Genomic DNA, 21,368 nt, shown 5'->3' with positions numbered 1-21,368 from the left:
TCTACTTGTAAGGTTTGTTTATACGGTTCTGAACATATCCTTTGCAGACCGGAAAGTGATATTTTGTGGAGAAATAAAGGTGTAATCCAATCTCTTCCCAAAATATTTTGTTTGACACCCGAAGCGACAAAAGCTCTGAGTTTGGTTTTAACGTTTGCAAAAACAACTTCTACATCCATCTCACCAAGAAGTTTAACACAATGACCTGTAAATGAAGTAAAATTCTGTTTACTTAACAAAAGGTCGGGTTTTCCTATCTGTTTCCAAGTATGATCTGAGATAATTGAAGCGCAGCTACCTGTATCAAACTGCATCCTTACGATCTGGTTATTGAGTAAGATATTAAGAATAAGTATCGGGTAAAAGGTTGCCTGCTTTCCGATTGAAAGAACGTCCTGTATTCCTCCCAAAGAGTTCGTATCATTATAGCTAGTTACATCATTATCAACAACGTTACTACCGGATTCCTTTGACTTTGGACCATTCTCAACAATGTTGCTTTTAAGGTGTCGTTTCTCCACCTGTCCCGTTTTACATATTCTAGTTATGTGATTCCTACTCCCGCATTTGTAACATCTTGGATTTGTAATGTTACAATTCCTTTTCAGATGTTTACCACCACATATAAAGCATGGTCCTAGAGATAAAACATTACAATCTTCTCTCTGAGAAAAACTATTTAATGAAGCATCTTTTACTGAGAAAAGAGAATTAGCTACGTTAATGACTTCTGAGAACGTTTCATAATCCTTCTCCATGAGTTTGGATCTTATATTGTTATCACATATCCCCATTACAAAAGCGGTAACAAGTGCTTGTTGGAAAAATTGAATGGGAAATTGACAATCATTTACTTTATTCCTCAAAACATTCAAACTCCGTCAGACTCTCGCAGCCCTGACGCAGTGAAAAAAACTTGACTCTTTCTGCAATGGCGATTTTTAGCGAATTTCCCTATAGGGAAGTAGCTATTACCGTAGGTGGCACGGTAAGACCTAGACCCGGGACCGATTTACTTTTTCATTTTGATGTCCCCAGAGGCCAAAAACACCATTCGTTCAAATTTTTATATATGTATATATATATAGACATATTTTGTTATTGTATACATCAATGAGGGCTACTTTAAATGTTACTAAGCAAATCAAAATACCACAGTACCCTAAAAACATTTTATTTTATATTACTTACATGTTTCGGACATTAATGCCATGATCACAGTATAGTATATAACCTACTAGCAGAGTACCCGTCCTTCGTACGGGGTTGGCATATAAGTATCAAATGCTTATAGCAGTTATGAGTGAGGACATGGTTTAAGAAATTTCGGTTCTTTTTGAAGTTCGTTCGCTACGCTCACTCACCTTTAGGTTGGAGCTCGTTCGCTGCGCTCACTTTCCTTCAGGTTAGCTCGTTCGCTACGCTCACTTGCCTTCAGGTTAGCTCGTTCGCTACGCTCACTCGCCTCCAGGTTGAAGTTTGTTCGCTACGCTCACTCACCTTTTGCTGTTGTCATAAATGTAAAAGAAATAATAGTGCTAGTGCTGCACCCTGTTGGTAATCCTTGTAACTTTTAATGCTATTGAACATCATAGAACAGAACCAACTTGTTTAATTGAAACAGCTGTTAAGATTCATTAATTCCATTTCTCATAAGGTTAACATGGGAAACTCCAGAGCCACTGGGGCGGAGCCCCGAAGGATTTTTGGGATAAAAATATGCCTATATGTTAATCGGGAATGTGAGCTATCATCATGCCAAATTTCAGCCCGATCCGACCAGTAGTTTTTGAGATTAGCCAGGGGTGCCCATCCCCCCCTAGACTCATGACGCACCCCCCCCCCCAATTGAGCAACAGCCCCCCCCCCACCATAAATGAGGTACACAACATGAGAAACATTATTCCGCCGCCCAGTACGATTTGTAAAACTAAAAGAAGTTTTATAAATTTTTCTTAGATATCTAAAATTCAAACCAAGTTAATCTATATAAATAAAGTTATAGTTTTGTCTGAACATTGCTCAGAACTATACATATTTTGGGTTATTTTTACGTTTTATACATTGAAGAAGTTGAAACATGTATTATCTCAATTTATTTCTGTCTGTCACGGCCCAGAAGGCATTTTACGCAGCCTACTCTAAAGAAAACTAGAGTACCGATTATGATTCTAATGGTTTAATTGTATTCACAAGATTGGCGAGAGTGTCCTTATAGCCATTAAAATATGGCCTCACTATTTTGGAAATAAAATAACGGACGATCAAAAATCCAATTTTGTGTGATTTTTCTAGTTTTTTTTCTCCATGTTTACTACATACGTCATTTATGAAATACTAATAATCTGTTAAGAGAACACGTCATTATATGAAATTACGAACGGATGTTTTATAAAGATTCCTTTTTCTAGCTGTCACTGATATTTATTCATAAATGTTGTTTACGAATACCGTGTAGGCCCTAACCACTTCCGATCACGTTTGTAACCTTTTCCGATCACGTTTGTAAGCAAATCCAAAACCAAGTGAGATTAATAACCGTGTGGCTTTGGCTTACATAACGCGTTTGATTTATCACGGGGTACTAATATGTAACTGTAAATTAAATTAAATAACTAGCCATCATCCAGGTCGGGAACCGGAGATTCCCGAAAAATGTAACGACGCTTGCGCCAACAATCGTCTGCTCCGTTTTACACTTCACTGTCTGCTGTGCGCTATCACAGCCAAGGGGAAACAAAGGCGCTATGTTACAACAAATTTCAGATACAACAGCTGGGGAATGATGCCGATATAAATGCTTAGTAAACTGTGATTGAGTAATAAGTAACCATGGTAACTTTAGTAAGGCTGTGATTGGCCAATGAGTCGGCCTAAATATGGTGACTTGTTGAATTTGTGTATGAATTGAAGATAAACCTAATAAAGATTGTTCTTGTTACATTCTTTTTTAAGAGTGTTTTTATTATCTCTAAATATAATTTTACACTTTTTTTTATTACTTATCTATCAATTCCTATGCTGTGTACAGCACCTACCGGTAGCCTATCTGTCTATCATGAGCAGTACCTTATAATACTTTTAAAGGTTCCTTTAATATTTACTTTATTTATAGCAATGCAGTGTTTGGCTGGTTATTAATTGAGTTTGAGTGAGCTATAGTTTTAAACGTTGCCGTTTGTACAGCTGAACCAAGATAAATGATTTGAAATGTACAATAATAATGTTATTGCACAATAATAATGATTGTGCAATATTGAATTTAGTTTATAAAAATGCAAATCGTGACGTTAATGGCTGTTTAAAACGTTTTAATGGGTTTGTCATCTGTTTTTATACTATATTCGATTAACCGTATTTTTCATTACCCACCCTCCCTATTAACTCAGGTAATCGAGTATCTACACAATAGTGTAAAGTAATGTAGCCTATGCTACTTGATTGTATTTTAACGAGCTTTATGTCAACAAAGCGTTCTGTGCTAAGACGCGGTGTAGCTGGACGTGTCTGTACCACGCGTTATATTTTATCTATCACAGCATGTGAACCATCGCGTGCCCTCCCTCTTAGATCTCACGTCTTGCTAATCTTGAATAATAATTTCATACTCGAATCCTAAACTATCCTAAAATCCTATTTTAACTAATTTAATTCAATAATATAACTATTGTCATTAATCGACTTTCTATCTGGTGACTTCGTAATATATTTTTGATTGTCGTCACTTTGAACACTGTTGCAACTAACTTTATTCACCCCCCCCCCATTTTAATTTTTTGAGCCCCCCCCCAAGAATTTCAATGACGCAGTCTGCGTCACAGCCCCCCCTTGTGGGCACCCCTGGATTAGCTCATACAAACACACACACAGACACCACCTCTTCTTTATAATAGTATAGATTAGTTTCTTTTATTTACAAACATTATTAGATATTTCTTATTAAAGAACAGGTGATAATTTTTATGTTAAGGGAAGGAGGTGTTTTCTTTAAGATGTATAATTTCATTGAATATTACGTTTTGATTTTGAATTTGTGTCAAGTTTAGTAAATTGTCTTTGTCATTAATATGATGAGTATAAATATAAAAGTCTTCTTTTGTATTCATTTTTTCACCTTTATTTTCAACATCCAGAATGTGCATATTTTTATTCATTTCTGAGTATGTATGGTCGGTCTGAAGTATATGTTCGGCGTATGAGGATTTTTGTGTTGTCATATTGTTTGATCTGATTGCCTGTATATGCTCTTTGTACCTGACTTCGAATGTTCGACCTGTTTGACCAATATAGTATTTTTCACAGTTGTTACATGATAATTTGTAAATTCCTGATTTCTTATATAAATTTGGTGGGTTGGGTCTCGGATTTGTTCTTTTTTGAATGATGTTAAAAGCGTTATTCCTTGTTTTATAACTTAGTTTAAATTTTGAGTTCGGTAATGTCTTTCTTAAGGTTTTGTTTAAGGATGAGCTGAATGGAATACATATAAATTCTTTCAATACGTTTTCTTGTTCTTCTACTTTCATTCTTTTTGTTTTTTCATTTTTTATTAATTTTTCAATCATTTTTTCTTTGTATCCGTTTGTTCCTGCAATTCTTTTTATAGTTTTCTTTTCTATTTCAAAGTTGTCTTTAGACATTGGTATGTTAAGTAGTCTAAATACCATTGATTTGAATGTAGAAATTTTGTGTTTATTTATACTAAACTTTTCTAAAATTTATAGAAAAAAACTTATATTTATACTCATCATATTAATGACAAAGACAATTTACTAAACTTGACACAAATTCAAAATCAAAACGTAATATTCAATGAAATTATACATCTTAAAGAAAACACCTCCTTCCCTTAACATAAAAATTATCACCTGTTCTTTAATAAGAAATATCTAATAATGTTTGTAAATAAAAGAAACTAATAGGTTATATACTATACTGTGATCATGGCATTAATGTCCGAAACATGTAAGTAATATAAAATAAAATGTTTTTAGGGTACTGTGGTATTTTGATTTGCTTAGTAATATAGACATATATATATATATATATATATATATATATATATATATATATATATATACGTCCGTGAACGCGATAACTTGAGTAATTTTTGTCTGATTTTGATGAAATTTGGTTTAAAGGTGTAAAGCGGGATAAACTTGAATGAGTTCGCGAACCAGCATGATCGGACCATGGGAACGGGGCTTTACGGGGGGTTTTATGGGGTAAAAATTGGTTTTTCTCACTTTTGACCCTCAGAACACAAAATTTCCCAATTTTTCTTTAGACCTTTTTAAAGAGCTTAAAAAAACAATTAATTTAATATATAAAAGTATTTTTGTTCGGTTAATAGTAACGGAGAAAATTAAAAAAATTGTAAATTTAAAATTCCCATGTTATTCTTATGGGGAATATTGTAAAATGTTGTAGTTTGCTTGTTTATGGATAGGGTATATTTTGTATTTTGATCAAATTTATTTATTTTGTACTAAGCTATCAATATTTTACAAAAAAACACACTTTATTAGTTTCCTTGTAGCAGCAAACCTAGGTACTCGTTAAACCTAATGTTATTAAAATATATTTAATTGAAAATCAATTAAGACAAATGGAAATTCGCTTAGTCGGCAGGTTTGCTGCGGCGGGGGTATTTAGTTTTAAAATTTTCCAACAATAGTTTAAAAAGTTCTTCATACTTAAAGTCATTTAAATCATTAGGTCTACAATGGTTAACCAGTGTGCTTAACACATTTGTACCCAAAGCGTTTATGAATAGCAAGCGTTTGGTTTCATCATCGTTAATTCCATTGAGTTTAAGACCTGTAGTAAACTTAATGTGCCACACATCAATCTCTACTGTGTCCGGGTCGAACAAGTCACATTTAAAATTACAAATACTTTTTTCATTACGAACTTGATTGGTACCTGGATCGTCTTGATGTCGTCTATGTCTACCTGATGTCGGCATTGTGTGAGTTCTAATTCCTCGTCGCCAATAACGTGTATTCACTTATACAATTAAGTACAACTTAGTAAAACGAAACTTGAGACTTTAATCATGTAAAAACTAACTGACAACAAAAAGTAAACAACCTTGTTATTTGTATGTAACATATGGTAATAAATAATGTGAACTCTATACAGACCAAAAGCACGAACACTTCAAAATATACATAGAGAAAATAGTGTAGGTAGGGCCTATTTGAAAACCCTCTAAACAATGTTTCTAACATCATTAGTTTTACGTAGTCAAAGGTTTTACTAAAATGTAGTTTAGTAACTAATACTTAGTACTAATATAATAAGAACGCTCAAAGAACCCGGCACTATAATATTCAAGTCGACTAACCTTGTAAACATATGACGTGGGACTGAGGACGAGCATCGGTAGAGGGGACGCGACGTCATCTCCAAATACAGTGCAGCCACCACAACAAACTAAAATATTTCCCTGGCTGCTTCTTGAAGTATTAATAACTCTATATACTACATGTAGATTTTTAAAAGCCTTATGAGTTTTGTTGTTGTTTTGTCTTTTGGTGGACAGAAAGTCAAAACACGTGAGGATTAATAAAGAGTATAGAAGATGTTTTGTGTACATCCACCATGTCATTCAATAAATTGGCTAAAATTTAAGCAAGGTCTGCAAGATTTATTTCTAGTCCAAATCAAGCCCTCAGGTCAATTGTTTGTCCAACCGATTCTGAAAATATTAGGAACCCGCAGACCTGTAAACTGAAGAAAGATTTTTTTAAAATTGTGTATGGATCACTATTTGATTACTTCCAACAACTTTAACCCTCCGAGGGTCCCTAGTTTTTGCCTTAATGTTTACCTATTTTTTGCGCATTTGCAAGGTTTTATTAAAACGGATCTGAGAAGCTTAAAAACAATGTTAATTATACTGTTCTATATACCATTTTGTTTGGAAAATCATGGGCTTCAATATTATACATAAAACATAAGGAACATTTGTTCCAAAAAAATTTTCAAAAAAAAATAAGTTCGCGCTCAATGAAATTGTATAAATTATAGGCCTATAAATATTTGAAAATAGCCACTTTGTTCTAAATTTTATGAGGATTACAAATATAATCATATAAGGAAGTAGATTTGCAAATAAATAAGTTATGGGCAAAAAACAGATTTCGGTACATAGCGTTTAGCTAAGAATGCATAGCCTAACCATAGCTAGGAATCTGGCTGATAATTTACATCAATATCACTACCTACTTCTTCAGGATCATCAACCAGCCCTTCAAAATCACTTAAATCTTCTTATAATGCACCACGTATATCACTACTTTTGATTTTTAACTCTAAAACAATGATAAACATAATAAAACACACCAGTCATCGGTCCGAGGTTAACTAACCTGTTTACAAATCATAAATACGCACATCAGCTGTCTGCTACAATTACGATCGGCTCAGAGAACATACAGCGCTTAGAGACAGACTAGGAGAAAGCTTAGAATCTAATGAAAAGAACGATACCTAACTCGATCCAGTTCAATCCGATTTTGTCAGTCATAGAGCCTTTGCCGTAAACAGTGTTTGTGAGTCGAAAAATCAACACAAAACACTACACAAAGTGTGTTATGTGTCGATTTTTCGACACATAACACTCGGAGGGTTATACTTTTTTGCTAAACTAATCCATGATTGTTGTACAGAGAGACGACAGACGATGCTGTTCAGTGCCACCACCACAGATAAGACAGAGGCCCTCACCAGACTGGCGCTCAAGAAGGAGCCTGTGTACGTGGGAGTGGAGGACAAAACTGACATGGCTACTGTGGATGGGCTGGAGCAAGGTGGGCCTATACTCTAGCAAAATGTTCTGTCCTAATTTTTACATTGGTCTAACTTTAGATTTTAAATAACACTCAACATTCTATTCATCTAATAGGTTACAAACTATTTAATTAACTTCAATTTAAATATAGTTAAATTAAATTGCTGCATTGTAACAGTTAGGGATTTAAAAATCCAACCTAGTTTATAAAAAAATCTTGACAATCCATAGGAAATTGAGCTGACCAAAGTAGAAGGGATAATCCCTAACAAACCAGGGCAAGTCAGAAGGGGTGTTGAGTTAACTTCATGGCCTCACAACTTCTGAAAGTGATCTTGGTAGTAATCTAGTCTCTCTACATCTATATTTGTTTGGTTTAGGCTACGTCATCTGCCCCTCAGAGAAGCGATTCCTCCTTCTCTTCACCTTCTTGAAGAAGAACCGCAAGAAGAAAGTGATGGTTTTCTTCAGCTCTTGCCTCTCAGTGCAGTTCCACCACGAGCTGCTTAACTTCATAGATCTCAACTGCATGTGTATCCATGTAAGCAAACAATAATGTAAAATAGGGCACATAAGCATAGGTGTTGAGGAGTGTTGTTATGCCAGGCTTACCTAAGTGGGGAAGACTTCATCTTGAACAAGAAACACTTATATATACACAAAAATCACCAATAAGTAGCGACGTGTCAATTAAAAAAAAAAAATAAACTTTTGACAACACCAGTATAGTGTAAAATTGAATTCTCGAGTCTGATTACATTACCAGTACCTGAATCTATTCTTGATACCTATTTGAATGTAACTGGAATTTAAGCCATACCCATCTGAGACCACAGATGTACACAATTACACCACAGATTCATAATTTCATAAAGAGATAGGGGTACCTGCTACTACTGTAGTTTGTTTATAGATTAGCGAACATGTTTTTACTTAAAAGAGTTCTTTTTATTGTTATTAGGAAAAAAAATCAATTGCAACTACTCAGTGGACAATCATTATGACTGCAATATTACTTACTTTATTTTTTCTTCTCTGCTATAAAAACCCCTTTCAACAAACAATTTAGATTTTTTATACATGTGGTTCGTTTGGCACACTGGTTCCTCCGAGGAATTAACAGGAAACGTAACTGTGGAGATTACCTAATTATATAGAAAATTATTTAACAAAATGTTTATGTCTTAGTATTAGAGGTTTCGAGAAACAGAATTGTCAATCTAAGTAGACTATTTTGTTGTCATTGGCAGCATTTTTCAACAGAGGAAGAAATTTGATCTAAGAAGAAATTCCATTTTTGAAAACAATGGAAAGACATCCTTCCTTGGTTGGAAATGCCATCAGTTTCTGCCAACTATCTTTGATTTACTTCTTGCCTCGATTTAGTCAAGTTTTATTAACAGTTTATTTATTCTAGTTAAACAATTATGTAGGTAGATCAAGATTTTGGCAAGGTTTGCCACAATAGGATTTATTTTATTTATAGTTATTTCTTTGTTCTTTGCACCACTGATTCTGAATTTTAGACCAGTGAACTGTTGTCAACAGGGTAAGCAGAAGCAGATGAAACGTACGACGACATTCTTCCAGTTCTGCAATGCCTCGGAAGGTATTCTGCTGTGTACTGATGTAGCAGCAAGAGGTCTAGACATTCCTGATGTAGACTGGATCGTACAGTTTGACCCTCCTGACGACCCCAAGGTGAAGAAAACATCCATATACAGTTTACGATTTAATTTATAGTATGGATGGGCGGGATTGAATTTTTAGTTTGGGACGGGACAAGATTTTTATTTCCTTCCCGATTTTCAGGACGGGACGGGACGGGATTTTTTCCTGTGCATTAAACAATGTATTGCAGTTACCAAACAAGACAAACAAAATAAATTTTTACCATTTGTGATATATGACTCGCGGTTACGGCGCGATGGTCAAAATGACTTCGCCTCCTACTTTCGCGGAACTATCGTGAACATCTTTCGAGATAGCGGCGTCATCATCACTCGGGAAGCGACAATATCGCCAACGATCGGATCAAATCCCGTCCCAAAAAATTCCCGAATCAAATGTAATCCCGTCCCGAAAATCGGGAATATTTTTTTCCTGAAATTTTCCTAATTTTTCCCCTAATTCATCCCTAATTTATAGTTAGACATGAGAAAACTAGGGTTCAGAAGCTATTAGATACACCATAGGCATAAAAGGTCACATATTACGCATAAATTCAATAATTCTTTAAAGAGTAAGAAAAAGTATTCTTCAAAACTGAAAAAATAGCTGCATTATGTTTGTGACCTTTTGTGTATATGTTACCTGGTTTTATCTGTTCCTGGACTCAATTTTCTCAGGTAAGCAAGCTCTCTAATAGTTTTCTATAAAACTCCCAATCAGTCACTTGATTTTCCTTCAACTTTAAGCAAAACATTTTTTCTACCTTCCTATATTAACTAAAGTTTTAGGATATTGATATTGGGCACAATTGCAAGGATTCTATCTGTTACTCTTCAAGCTTTATTTAATCTCTCAATGTACAAATAAAAGACTTCTTCCTTCTTTGTGAGTTACACATCAAATTAGGCAATTTGGTTATCTCTAGGCCTACTGTCATGTGTGTGTCTACAAATAAATTACTGTAGGATACTTTGTGCTAAGTGAAAGAAACAAATTAGAAAATAGTAATAAAATAACCGAATAATCCCTCGAGTTTAGAAGATTAATTAATTAACTACGTGTGATGTTTGCAGGAGTACATTCACCGTGTGGGTCGTACAGCCAGAGGAGAGGGCGGTAAAGGTCACGCACTGTTGATACTCCGACCAGAGGAACTCGGATTCCTCAGGTACCTCAAACAGGCTCGGATACCTCTCAACGAGTTTGAGTTCTCATGGAAAAAGATTGCTGACATCCAGCTGCAGGTTAGTCCACAATAGCTATGTCAGAATTTGTTTACTTCTGGATATTGATTTATATTGATAGAAAGTATTTCTTTATCTTACAATATTCTTGGATATAAGGTAGGGATGTACGAGACTGGATTTTAACTCTAATACCGAAACCCCGGTCTGACAGGCCCAAGGGAATTTTCAAAAATGCATGTTGGCAACACTGTTTACTTGGGAGATTCCATTCCCCCAATACTTTCCCCCCTTTTCCTCCCCTACCTATTGATATATTGTTTGTTCATTTTGCATGGGTGCCGTGACCTTGACAGGTTGTCTGTTCATAACATACCCGTCTCAGAAGCCCATCGTTAGTGTATTTTTAAGCGGGGTCTCACAGGCCGAGGGTTTCGGTTTGTGTGTGTCTAAGCTGGGTCCATTATTTTTCAAATGGGGTCTCACAGACCGGGGGTTTTGGTTTGTGTGTTTCTAAGCGGGGTCCATTATTTTTCAAATGGGGTCTCACAGACCGGGGGTTTCGGTTAACGTCAGCCTAGGTAGGGTTTCGGTATTAGTGTTAACCCATTGGCGCCGACTTACGAGCGATATTCGTACGGCCAGTGCATGCCCGGCGGCCGACTTACGAGTGCTGCTCATGTCACCGCTACGCAGCGCCACTAGTTATTTAATTATTCAAAACCAATAATTTAATCAACAAATGGTTTGACAATGGTTAATAATTAACAATAAAGTACTACCGGTATTAAAACAACATTTCTAATTAATTACAAGTGCAATTACTAATTATTTATTACAAAGGTTGATACAAAAAATGTTTACAGAATAGCAAAAGCTTACAGGATCTATTAAATAGTTATGAAATAGATAAGAGAAAAATATCATGAAAATAAAACATCCTAAATGTACAACTGTAATATGTACACTATAACTAACGATATCACAAAAAACAGTCTATAAGGGTGGGGGACTTCTGATCTCGATGATAATGGTACAGTAAAAATCGTTATATCCTGTATAAATAGCCAGGGTCATAACAGATTAACAAATTACCGGATAAACTTATTTTACCGTTGTACACAGTTAAAAAAAAACGCCTTCAGAAAGGCTCTGCAATATCCGCAATACAGGAGCGTGTTGTTGTTGCGTTAACTGTTGTTGCGAAGGCATTCTTAGTAATTTTAATTTTTTTAGTATTGAAGCAAATTCAATCTTGCTCAAAAAAACGAGATTTTTAAATAATCTTAAAAATTCTAGACCGTCCATCCGGTCAAACTACATTTTTTGCATCATCTTGATGTTGAAACATGTAGGTACACTAACACACCTGTCAACAAATTGATTGCAATACTAAAAAAAAGGCTGGCTGAAACACTTTATGCCGAAACTAAATCAAAGAATTAATAGGAAAAAAAATACCACCGCCGCAGCAAACCTGCAGACTAAGCAAATTTCCATTTGCCTGATTGGATTTACACTAAAATGTCTCCTTAAAAATATCACATTTATTCCCTATATTTAAATAACATTAGTTTAACGAGTACTTAGGTTTGGTGCAACAGGGAGGGTAAAAGGTGTTTTTTGTAAAATGTTAATAGTTTAGTATGAAATAAATGCATTTCCCAAATTTGGTCACAATATGATCAAAAACAAGCAAACTACAACAGTTTACTTATTCTCCATAAGAATAACATGGGAATTTTAAATTTACAGTCTTTTGGAATTTTCTCCGTAACCATTAGGCGCAAAATAACGCTTCAATATACTAAACTATTTGTTTTTTTAAGCTCTACAAAATGGTTTGGAAAGAAATTGCTAAATTTTAAGTTTTTAGGGTCAAAAATGGGAAAAACCTATTTTTGCCCCATAAAACCCCCCATAAACCCCTGTTCCCATAGTCTGATAATGCTGGTTCGCGAACTCGTTCGAATAAACGTAGGTTTACACGTTTGTACCAAATTTCATCAAAATCAGATGATTTTTGCTCGAGTTATCACGCTTACGGACACATATATAAATATATACATATGAATTTGAACAGATGGTGTTTTTGGCCTCTAGGGACCTCAAAACGAAAAAGTAAATCGGTCCCGGGTCCAGGTCTTACCATGAGTACTACGGTAATAGCTTATTCCCTATATGGGAAATTCGCTAAAAACATTGCAACAAAACTACTTTGAATACCAAAGGCAATTACTACATCCAGAAAGAAGGGTTGGCAATTAGGGTTCACCATTATCCAGCATATTAGCTGAACTATTTCTCAACAACTTTGAAACTATGAAGAAACAACGCCCATAATGAACAAAACATCTAAATATATAGAGATAAAGTTTTATTCTACCAGAGATACGCTGAAGACTTAACTTAAAGGATACGCGTCCTCAAAGGTAATGCCTGCTAACCAATCTTTTACCAAGTTTCTTAATAAACACCGAAAAATAAAATTTTATAATGAAATAGAACAGAACATAAAAATAAATTATCTAGATGTAACCATCACACGGACAATGACATATTTCAGTACAGCTTATAAATATCGCAAGCCTACTCGAACTACCCAAGTAATTCAAGAAACTTCACACCATATAACTTCACATAAAATGTTCAAATAAAATTTTCTTAAATTTGGTTTTGTTAGAATTGAAAAAACTTTTTATAAATAAAACACAAAACACAGTAGTTTTGTTTACCTACTTGGTTTTTATGTTATTTCAGTTTGAAGATCGTTTATGGCTGTAATTTTTAAACCATACATGATACAAAAATATTTTTCTCAAAATAAATGTTTGCATTATTTATCCATGCACAAAAAAAAACAAAAAAAAAACACAGTCATAAAATAAAAATATTTTTTTTTTTTAAATGGCGTTTGCACGGGTAATATTTGAGTTTGTACTCTGCCCATTTATAAAACATAATAATAAATCCGTTACTAAGTTATAATGACTTATTACCACTGAAAGTACAAACACAAACGTCTGAACATCAAGAACGTAAACAACCACATGACATCTGTTGCACAATATTGCCAACAGTACAAATGAAAATAATATATCTTGTCAATGTCTAATATTACAGGGAGAGTAAGAAAACAATTCTTTTGTAGCCTTATAAAACAAATAAAAAACAAAAGCTGTTACATAATACCTTCCATATAAATGCAATAACACAACTTTCAATGGTGTAATATTTTAACACTTTTTGTTACTTGTAGGGATGGTCAAGTCTCAAAATTTCGGGAAATTTTCGGGAAATTTTCGGGAAATTTTCAATCTCGTTACACGAGACGAGATTTCTTTTTGGCCGAGATTTTTATCGAGACGAGAATAAACAAAAATTAAAAAAAAAAATTAAAAACGCCTGCAGAAAGTCAATGCAATACCCGCAATACAGGAGCGTGTTGTAGTTGCGTTTCCTTTGCGAAGGCGTTCTTATTTAATTAATTCTTTTAATGTAAATATTACTTTAATTATTTTAATAATATTACTTTAATAACATTTGAGAAGTTTTGTTAAGTGTAAGCAGTGTGAGGAATGTTTTATTACTATAAAACAAGTCAAAACAAGTAACTATTTTATAAAAATTAATATTGCTTTTATTTTATGATTTATTTTATTTTAGGATAAGTTGAACTCTATCCTAACTGATATCACCATGTTTCCTAATCGTAGGCATTTTTAATAAGTTAGGCGTGATTAATAAAAAAATGTTATGCTGATGTTATTTAATAAAAGATTGTAAATATTCTTGCCTATTATCATTATTTTTGTATTAAACAGTCATCTAACAATGTTACAAAATCAGGTAAAAATTTCGAACGTGCATTTCCCGTTGTGTATGAGAAGAGAAATCTCGTCTCGATCTCGTCTCGAAATTTGATGAGAAATAAAAAATCTCGTCTCGTCTCGAACTAAAAATCCAATCTACTTGTTTTCTACTTATTTCTTTTTATTCTTAAATAATATGTTATTTAAACTAAATCTCTTTAGAAATATGATATGCGAAACATTTACATGAAATATATGTGCATGTAATATATGCAAAAGTTCATTTTTGGTTATGTTTTTAGGTGAAAATAAGTAAAATAACCATATTTTTCAAGAACAGTTTATAATTGAACAAATATAAAAGCTACATGGGATAATGCAGCATACATACATACAGTGATGCAGCAAAGTAAAGAACAGTTTTTCCAACTATCGTATGACGGCACCAAGCGACGCAGATATGCGACAGACATCCCTTTGACCACTGCAGATAATTTAGTGCCTTAAAATAGACCGTTACAAAGATGTAAGCTTTTTAAAAACATTGGAACACCGACACATATATGCGACGGTAGACTATGGATAGAAACCAGCCGTTGCATATGTGCGTCACTGGTCCTTATGTTAATATGAATATGAAAACAAGAAGGAAAACATTTTTGGACATAAAGGTAAACAATGTACAAAATCTACTCAACTAGAACGGTGCAGTCAACATAAATTTAGTACCTCACACAGACTAAAATATCTTTTTATACAATGTAATGTGAGAAGTTACGGAAACTGCATTATTTATACCACGAGTGGCACACTACTCAGAATAGTTTATTGTCGCTTGTGAAACACGTTTTACTGCTTCTGTATTAACGGAAACCACTTAACATTACTGTACTAAACACCACGGATGTTAACTTCTTTGACTACTAGAAACACCGTAACTTATTACTGTGTGTTATTTACAGCAACCTATGCTAATATAACTACGTTAATAACCGTAAACGTGTGTTGATTGTGTTTTGTTCCATTTACCAATATAGGTTTAATGTTTGTTCAGCTCTGAGTCACCACTCTCGAGGTTTAGTTTTCATTGGTTGACATGTTAATACGTTGTAGTGTTGATGGTACAACCATAGGTATGTTTTATCTATGGTACAACCTACTGGGAAACAATTTAGTTATATTACTTGTAATTTAAGTAAATTTAAATTGCTTGAATTTCTTCTTGGAAACAGATTTAGCCATTTCCTCACTAATTTTGAAATACAATTTTTCTACTTTAGGAATAAGCTATAGTCAGGTCCATTCACACAAAAAAATATTAAACTAGGCTTAAGAATGGTTTTATTGTTTGGATCAAAAGTGTTTCCACTAAATATTCTTCACATGTATAAAATCATATAAAAAAACAAAGCCACATTTGCACGGCTCTGTCTCAATATGCAGTTAATATTGTTTTATTAGTGTTATGGTTCAAGGGCCTATTTTAGCCTTTTTATTGCTGTTGAAGACATAACGTGTTAAGAGTATTAAACTGTAGTTATTATGCAAATTAACAAGACTGTGGAGAATCACATTAAATTTTGCCCCCAGATACAATCTACATCTCTCTTAACATCAGCCTGATATCCTACCCTGATAATCATTGGCATCATCCATGCAAATTTATGTCAAAATAATTGTGCTGTTTACCAGCACTCTTAGCAGGAGTCTGTGAAGAAGAATGCAAGCCTTATTTAGAAGCATTAAAAAGTAATAAATTGCTGCTAAATACCGCCATCGAGTACAATTTACAGGGTTTAAATGGCAACTTGTGCCATGTTATTAAAATTTACACGGACGGTGAGGCGTTAATGAAAATAAGTGTGGGCAAAAAAAGATAGCTAATATTCATATTAAAAAATTGTATAACCGAATAAATTTTACGGCTGTATAATTTTATTGCATGTTGGTCGGAAATCAAGATTCATGATTAGTCGCCTCTAGATCACTGGATTAATCGGAAATGGTTCTGATTAATGATTACATGACATGTTGGATCACACTTCATTTTTTACAAGTCCCAGAAACATACGTATGTCACCTAGACAATGTTGCAAGATAGGACAGAACTATTAAAAATATATGCAAGATTTAACACACACAAATAAATTTCTATAGAAATCTGAATCTATAAAAGTGTCACTAGTAAACACAAATCTTTTAACAGAACAGGTAATTTAAAACTATTCTAGAACACTAGTTTTTAGATTACTCCATTATTCATTCATATGTGGCTCCGTTAACCACGCCAAATACAAAGAATTTTAGTTTGACGACATTTTTTTTCATATGTACCGGTATTTTTTATTTATAATAAAACATGGCCTTGCCAAGTTTAAAAATCTTCTAAACAACAAAGTGATTTTATAAAAAAAGTTAATGCTCTAAGCTTTTAAATTGGGAGCCTACCAGTAGACCGACAAGATACTTTGTCGTCTGGCCACTAGACCGTCTTTTTTAATTAAATAGATAAATGCTGAAAACCAGTACGTCGACAAGTTATTTCATCGTCAGCCCAGTTGACCGGCCTGTAAAACTAAATTATTATATTCGAGAAACCAACTTGTCGTCAATCCTCCACACCGACTTACCACTTGCTCGTCTTTTAGGTGGGGATAGGGGGCAGAGTGGGAGGAGCTAACCGGGGATTACCCAGGAGTTTGAGGCGCTTCTCATGGTTGAACCACCTCACTCGAGGCTAGAAGCCAGTATTGCCAACTGAAAGTACTATAGCTCCGTCGAACACTACACACGCGGCGTGTTTATACAGTCTGGCGTTAAGTTGACGTTGGCGCGCAATTAATTCTCGTTGCGTCGTTTCTATAGCAACCGTGCCGTGACATTGTCCTTGGTCTCGCGCATTCCTCTGCCTTTGTATTATTTAATCTGCATCGAAAGATAAGACTCGCTTATATGCATTGACTATTGAGTAAATTAAAAATTTCATTCGGGGTTTTTGATCGTTTGTTTGGATAAAACTACGTACCGTATATTGTAGAATTAAATTTGTAGTGTGGTTATATGGTATTATAGTATATATATATATCCTACTAATCCTACTAATATTATAAATGAGAAAGTTTGGATGTATGGATGTATGTTTGTGACAAGTAAACGCAGAAAATACTGGCCGGATTGGGCTGAAATTTGGTGTGATGATAGCTCACATTCCCGATTAACATATAGAAACATTCTTATCTCAAAAGTCCGTTCGGGCTCCGCCCCAGTGGCTCTGGAATTTCCCATGTTAACCTTATGAGTAATATTTAAAACGAATAAAAGAATTTCGTCAGCTGTTTCAAATACACAAGTTGGTTCTGTGATATTAAATTCGCATTAACAAGTTATAAAGTTTACTGACAGGGTACAGTACTATTAATTTAAATGAATATATAGAATAATCCATAGCCTATATCGATATTTTTCATTGTTATGAGTGTAGGACAGATACTAAAGTGCAGCCAAATTTTGTTTCTAAAAGTGGTAGCCTATATGTGTAACTATTTTATACAACAAATGTAAAGATCAAAATGTTTGTATTTTGTGTCCTCTTCCCGTTGCAAAGCACGGGTACAACAGCTAGTATATACATATATATATATATGTACCAGGTTTTGCGTTGGATTTTTCGTCAGTTTCGTCATTGAGCTCTCTTGTAGTTAGTTGTATCACTTGCGTCTTGTTCATGTTCTGTGGCATATTTTGTATCACTTGCTTCCTGAGACGTATCAGAGTGGTGGAAACTGGTCCACGACGTAGAGGAAGTGGAGGCAAGCTGCAAGGGCAAAAGGTCTGGAGTGTGGGAAATATCAAGTGACTATGGAAATATACAACACCATGCTTAAAAAGGCTTGAGGAATGATGGAAACAGGTCCACGACGTAGAGGAAGTGGAGGGAAGTTGCAAGGACAAAAGGTCTGGAGTGTGGGACATGTCAAGTGACGATGGAATTATACAACGCCATGCTTAAAAAGGCTTAGGGAATGATGGAAACAGGTCCGCGACGTAGAGGAAATGGAGGCAAGTTACTAGGGCAAAAGGTCTGGAGTGTGGGAAATATCAAGTGACAATGGAATAATACAAAACCATGCTTAAAAAGGCTTAGGGAGTGATGGAAACAGGCCCACGACGTAGAGGAAGTGGAGGGAAGTTGCAAGGGCAAAAGGTCTGGAGTGTGGGGAATATCAAGTGACTATGGAAATATACAACACCATGCTTAAAAAGGCTTGAGGAATGATGGAAACAGGTCCTCGACGTAGAGGAAGTGGAGGGAAGTTGCAAAGGCAAAAGGTCTGGAGTGTGGGAAATATCAAGTGACTATGGAAATATACAACACCATGCTTAAAAAGGCTTGAGGAATGATGGAAACAGGCCCACGACGTAGAGGAAGTGTAGGGAAGTTGCAAGGGCAAAAGGTCTGGAGTGTGGGAAATATCAAGTGACTGTGGAATTAATTATACAACGCCATGCTTAAAAAGGCTTAGGGAATGATAGAAACAGGTCCGCGACGTAGAGGAAATGGAGGCAAGTTGCAAGGGCAAAAGGTGTGCAGTGTGGGAAATGTCAAGTGACTGTGGAATTAATTATACAACGCCATGCTTAAAAAGGCTTAGGGAATGATAGAAACAGGTCCGCGACGTAGAGGAAATGGAGGCAAGTTGCAAGGGCAAAAGGTCTGCAGTGTGGGAAATGTCAAGTAACTATAGAATAATACAAAGCCATGCTTAACAAGTCTTAGGGAATGATGGAAACAGGTACACGACGTAGAGGAAGTGGAGGCAAGTTGGAGGGTGGGAAATGTCAAGTGAATATGGAATTATGCAAAGCCATGCTTCAAAAGTCTTAGGGAATGATTAATAATTAAATTAATTTAATTAATAATTAAATTGAATCTAAATTATTGCATACAATTATTATCTGGTCAGAGGTGACAGTGCCATCGTGCGCGCAGAATGCTTCTATTGGGAATTTCTTCTTCCTACTTGGACGTCCTGCAACCTTATTTACGATGTGCCGCAATTTTCTGGAGTCTCCGTCTGCATCTTCGATTTTATTTTTGAAAAAAACTGTACTTGGCTTGTTTAATTAATGACTTGAGAATATTCCTATATCCTGTCCGTGCTGTATGAAACTGACCTGTGCTGTATGAACTTGGTCAAACTACAGCACAGACAGTAGAAGGACAAGGATATAGGTTACATGAGCCTGATAATAGATAAGGAACTCTTACACTATAGCTGTCTCCCGGCATGTCTCTGAATTTTACTTTATAAGGAATAAGGATGTAGGTTTGAAATATTTTTAAACATTAAATCAAGAGGACAAATTGTAACAACTGTTGAGAATTTAATTGAAAATACTGTAAGACTGAAAATATGATTTTCTGGGTAAAGAAAGTTGTCTAAATTTGAGATTTCAAAGTCCCATAACTTTCGAACGCCTCAACCCATCAGTATGGGAATAAGTATACAATGTATATGATTTAAATCTCTACAATATCTGACCAAAAAACAGTATGTCATCATGACTCATATCATGGTTGTATGTTGTATGTATAGTGTCCTATGGTCTGGCAGAGGCCTGACGTCACATGGAACTGTCACTGTAGGTGGTCTTTAGCTCTTTCCTGCTTTAAAACTCTCAATTCTTGGGTAAACTATAGGTTTTTTTCTTATTACCTTGCTCCAACTGGTACTCTTTTGATGGTATGAGGTTTTAAAAAGTTTATAGTTATTAATTAAAATATTATTCACGCCTGAATATTTATTATTTTCTGTTCAGTTGTGGCTCAGTAGTTGCGATGCTAACACCACGGCAAAAGAAGGTTTTAGCCATGTACCTAGTATGGAGGCGAAGAAAAAGAAATAATAATAGCTGATTTGGGTTCACACAATACTTAATAATCGGCACGAGTTTGGGGCATCCAGGGTGTTATTACTCCCATAGCCCTACGCCGGAAACTAGCTATTACAGCATGACAGTTCATGAGATATTATTTAATTGTAATAAAAAAAATATTACTCTTTCAGTTCTGGGTAAAATGCAGAGCAATGCTAAAGTGGTACGTCAACTTCGTATTACGTTGTCATGAAATAACAACTTAAAATTTAATGATTGACAAACCCTTTCCTAAAATTGACCAACGTTAAAATGTAATTACAATGCATAAGTAACAATATCGAATACATAATACTGGGGTTATTAAAGTGTACAGCTGGCTAATCATTCAAATAGACTTAATTTTAGTTGTAAAAGGTGTTAAAAAATTAGATTTCCCTTGTTAATTATAATTAATTATTAATGTTGATTTATTATAAGTGAACAAGGAACACAAAAGGATACATAAAACAAAAGACCCTAATATATGGCATAAAAACACAAACAAGACATTGCAGTAGTGTACAGTGTGTGATAGTGGTACGCCTACAATAACAATAGTTTTTATTAAAGTAATTTTTTTTACGATTTTCTAAATATTAAACATTGTTAATTACTAACATAGGCATAAATATCAAACAAACTTTAAAACACTCATTTAAACTTTATGTTGACTTACAGGGTCGGCTACTCAAACATCTTTATTTTTTACAGTTGTTACAAACTGCATAATAGCGTCAAAACAATTATCTTATTAGAATATTTAATCACTAGGACCTCAAGTGACTCTTTTTGACCCGAGGTCAAGTTTTACGACCTAGGCAAAGCCGAGGTCGGTAAATGAGCGAGAGTTGAAAATTGCCCGTGTGGTGAACTATATTTTTCGTCATATGCATCATTAATAAACAAACTAAACTAGAAAACGAATAAGGTTTTGTGTATAGATAACCTATCGAAATGAGATTGTTTTCAATTCTGCTATAGCAA

The 21,368-nt window shown here is 34.6% G+C and overlaps 1 protein-coding gene across 1 annotated transcript in view; it reads left to right on the top strand.

The window, feature by feature from the left end:
* The window catches only part of LOC128988858 (probable ATP-dependent RNA helicase pitchoune), a 55,992-nt gene that overhangs the window by 17,691 nt on the left and 16,933 nt on the right, over nucleotides 1–21,368 (top strand). Inside the window, exons 7-10 of the mRNA XM_054410576.1 lie at nucleotides 7,677–7,817; nucleotides 8,179–8,339; nucleotides 9,347–9,499; nucleotides 10,543–10,713. Of these exons, the coding sequence (XP_054266551.1) occupies nucleotides 7,677–7,817; nucleotides 8,179–8,339; nucleotides 9,347–9,499; nucleotides 10,543–10,713 (626 nt within the window). The remainder of the gene's footprint in view (nucleotides 1–7,676; nucleotides 7,818–8,178; nucleotides 8,340–9,346; nucleotides 9,500–10,542; nucleotides 10,714–21,368) is intronic.

Source organism: Macrosteles quadrilineatus, unplaced genomic scaffold (assembly GCF_028750875.1).
Source record: "Macrosteles quadrilineatus isolate MER2022 unplaced genomic scaffold, UCM_ALF_1.0 Scaffold_3__2_contigs__length_128488019, whole genome shotgun sequence".
Taxonomy (NCBI): domain Eukaryota; kingdom Metazoa; phylum Arthropoda; class Insecta; order Hemiptera; family Cicadellidae; genus Macrosteles; species Macrosteles quadrilineatus.
Note: the sequence above shows the minus strand (reverse complement) of the source record. Positions and strands in the feature narration are given on the sequence as shown.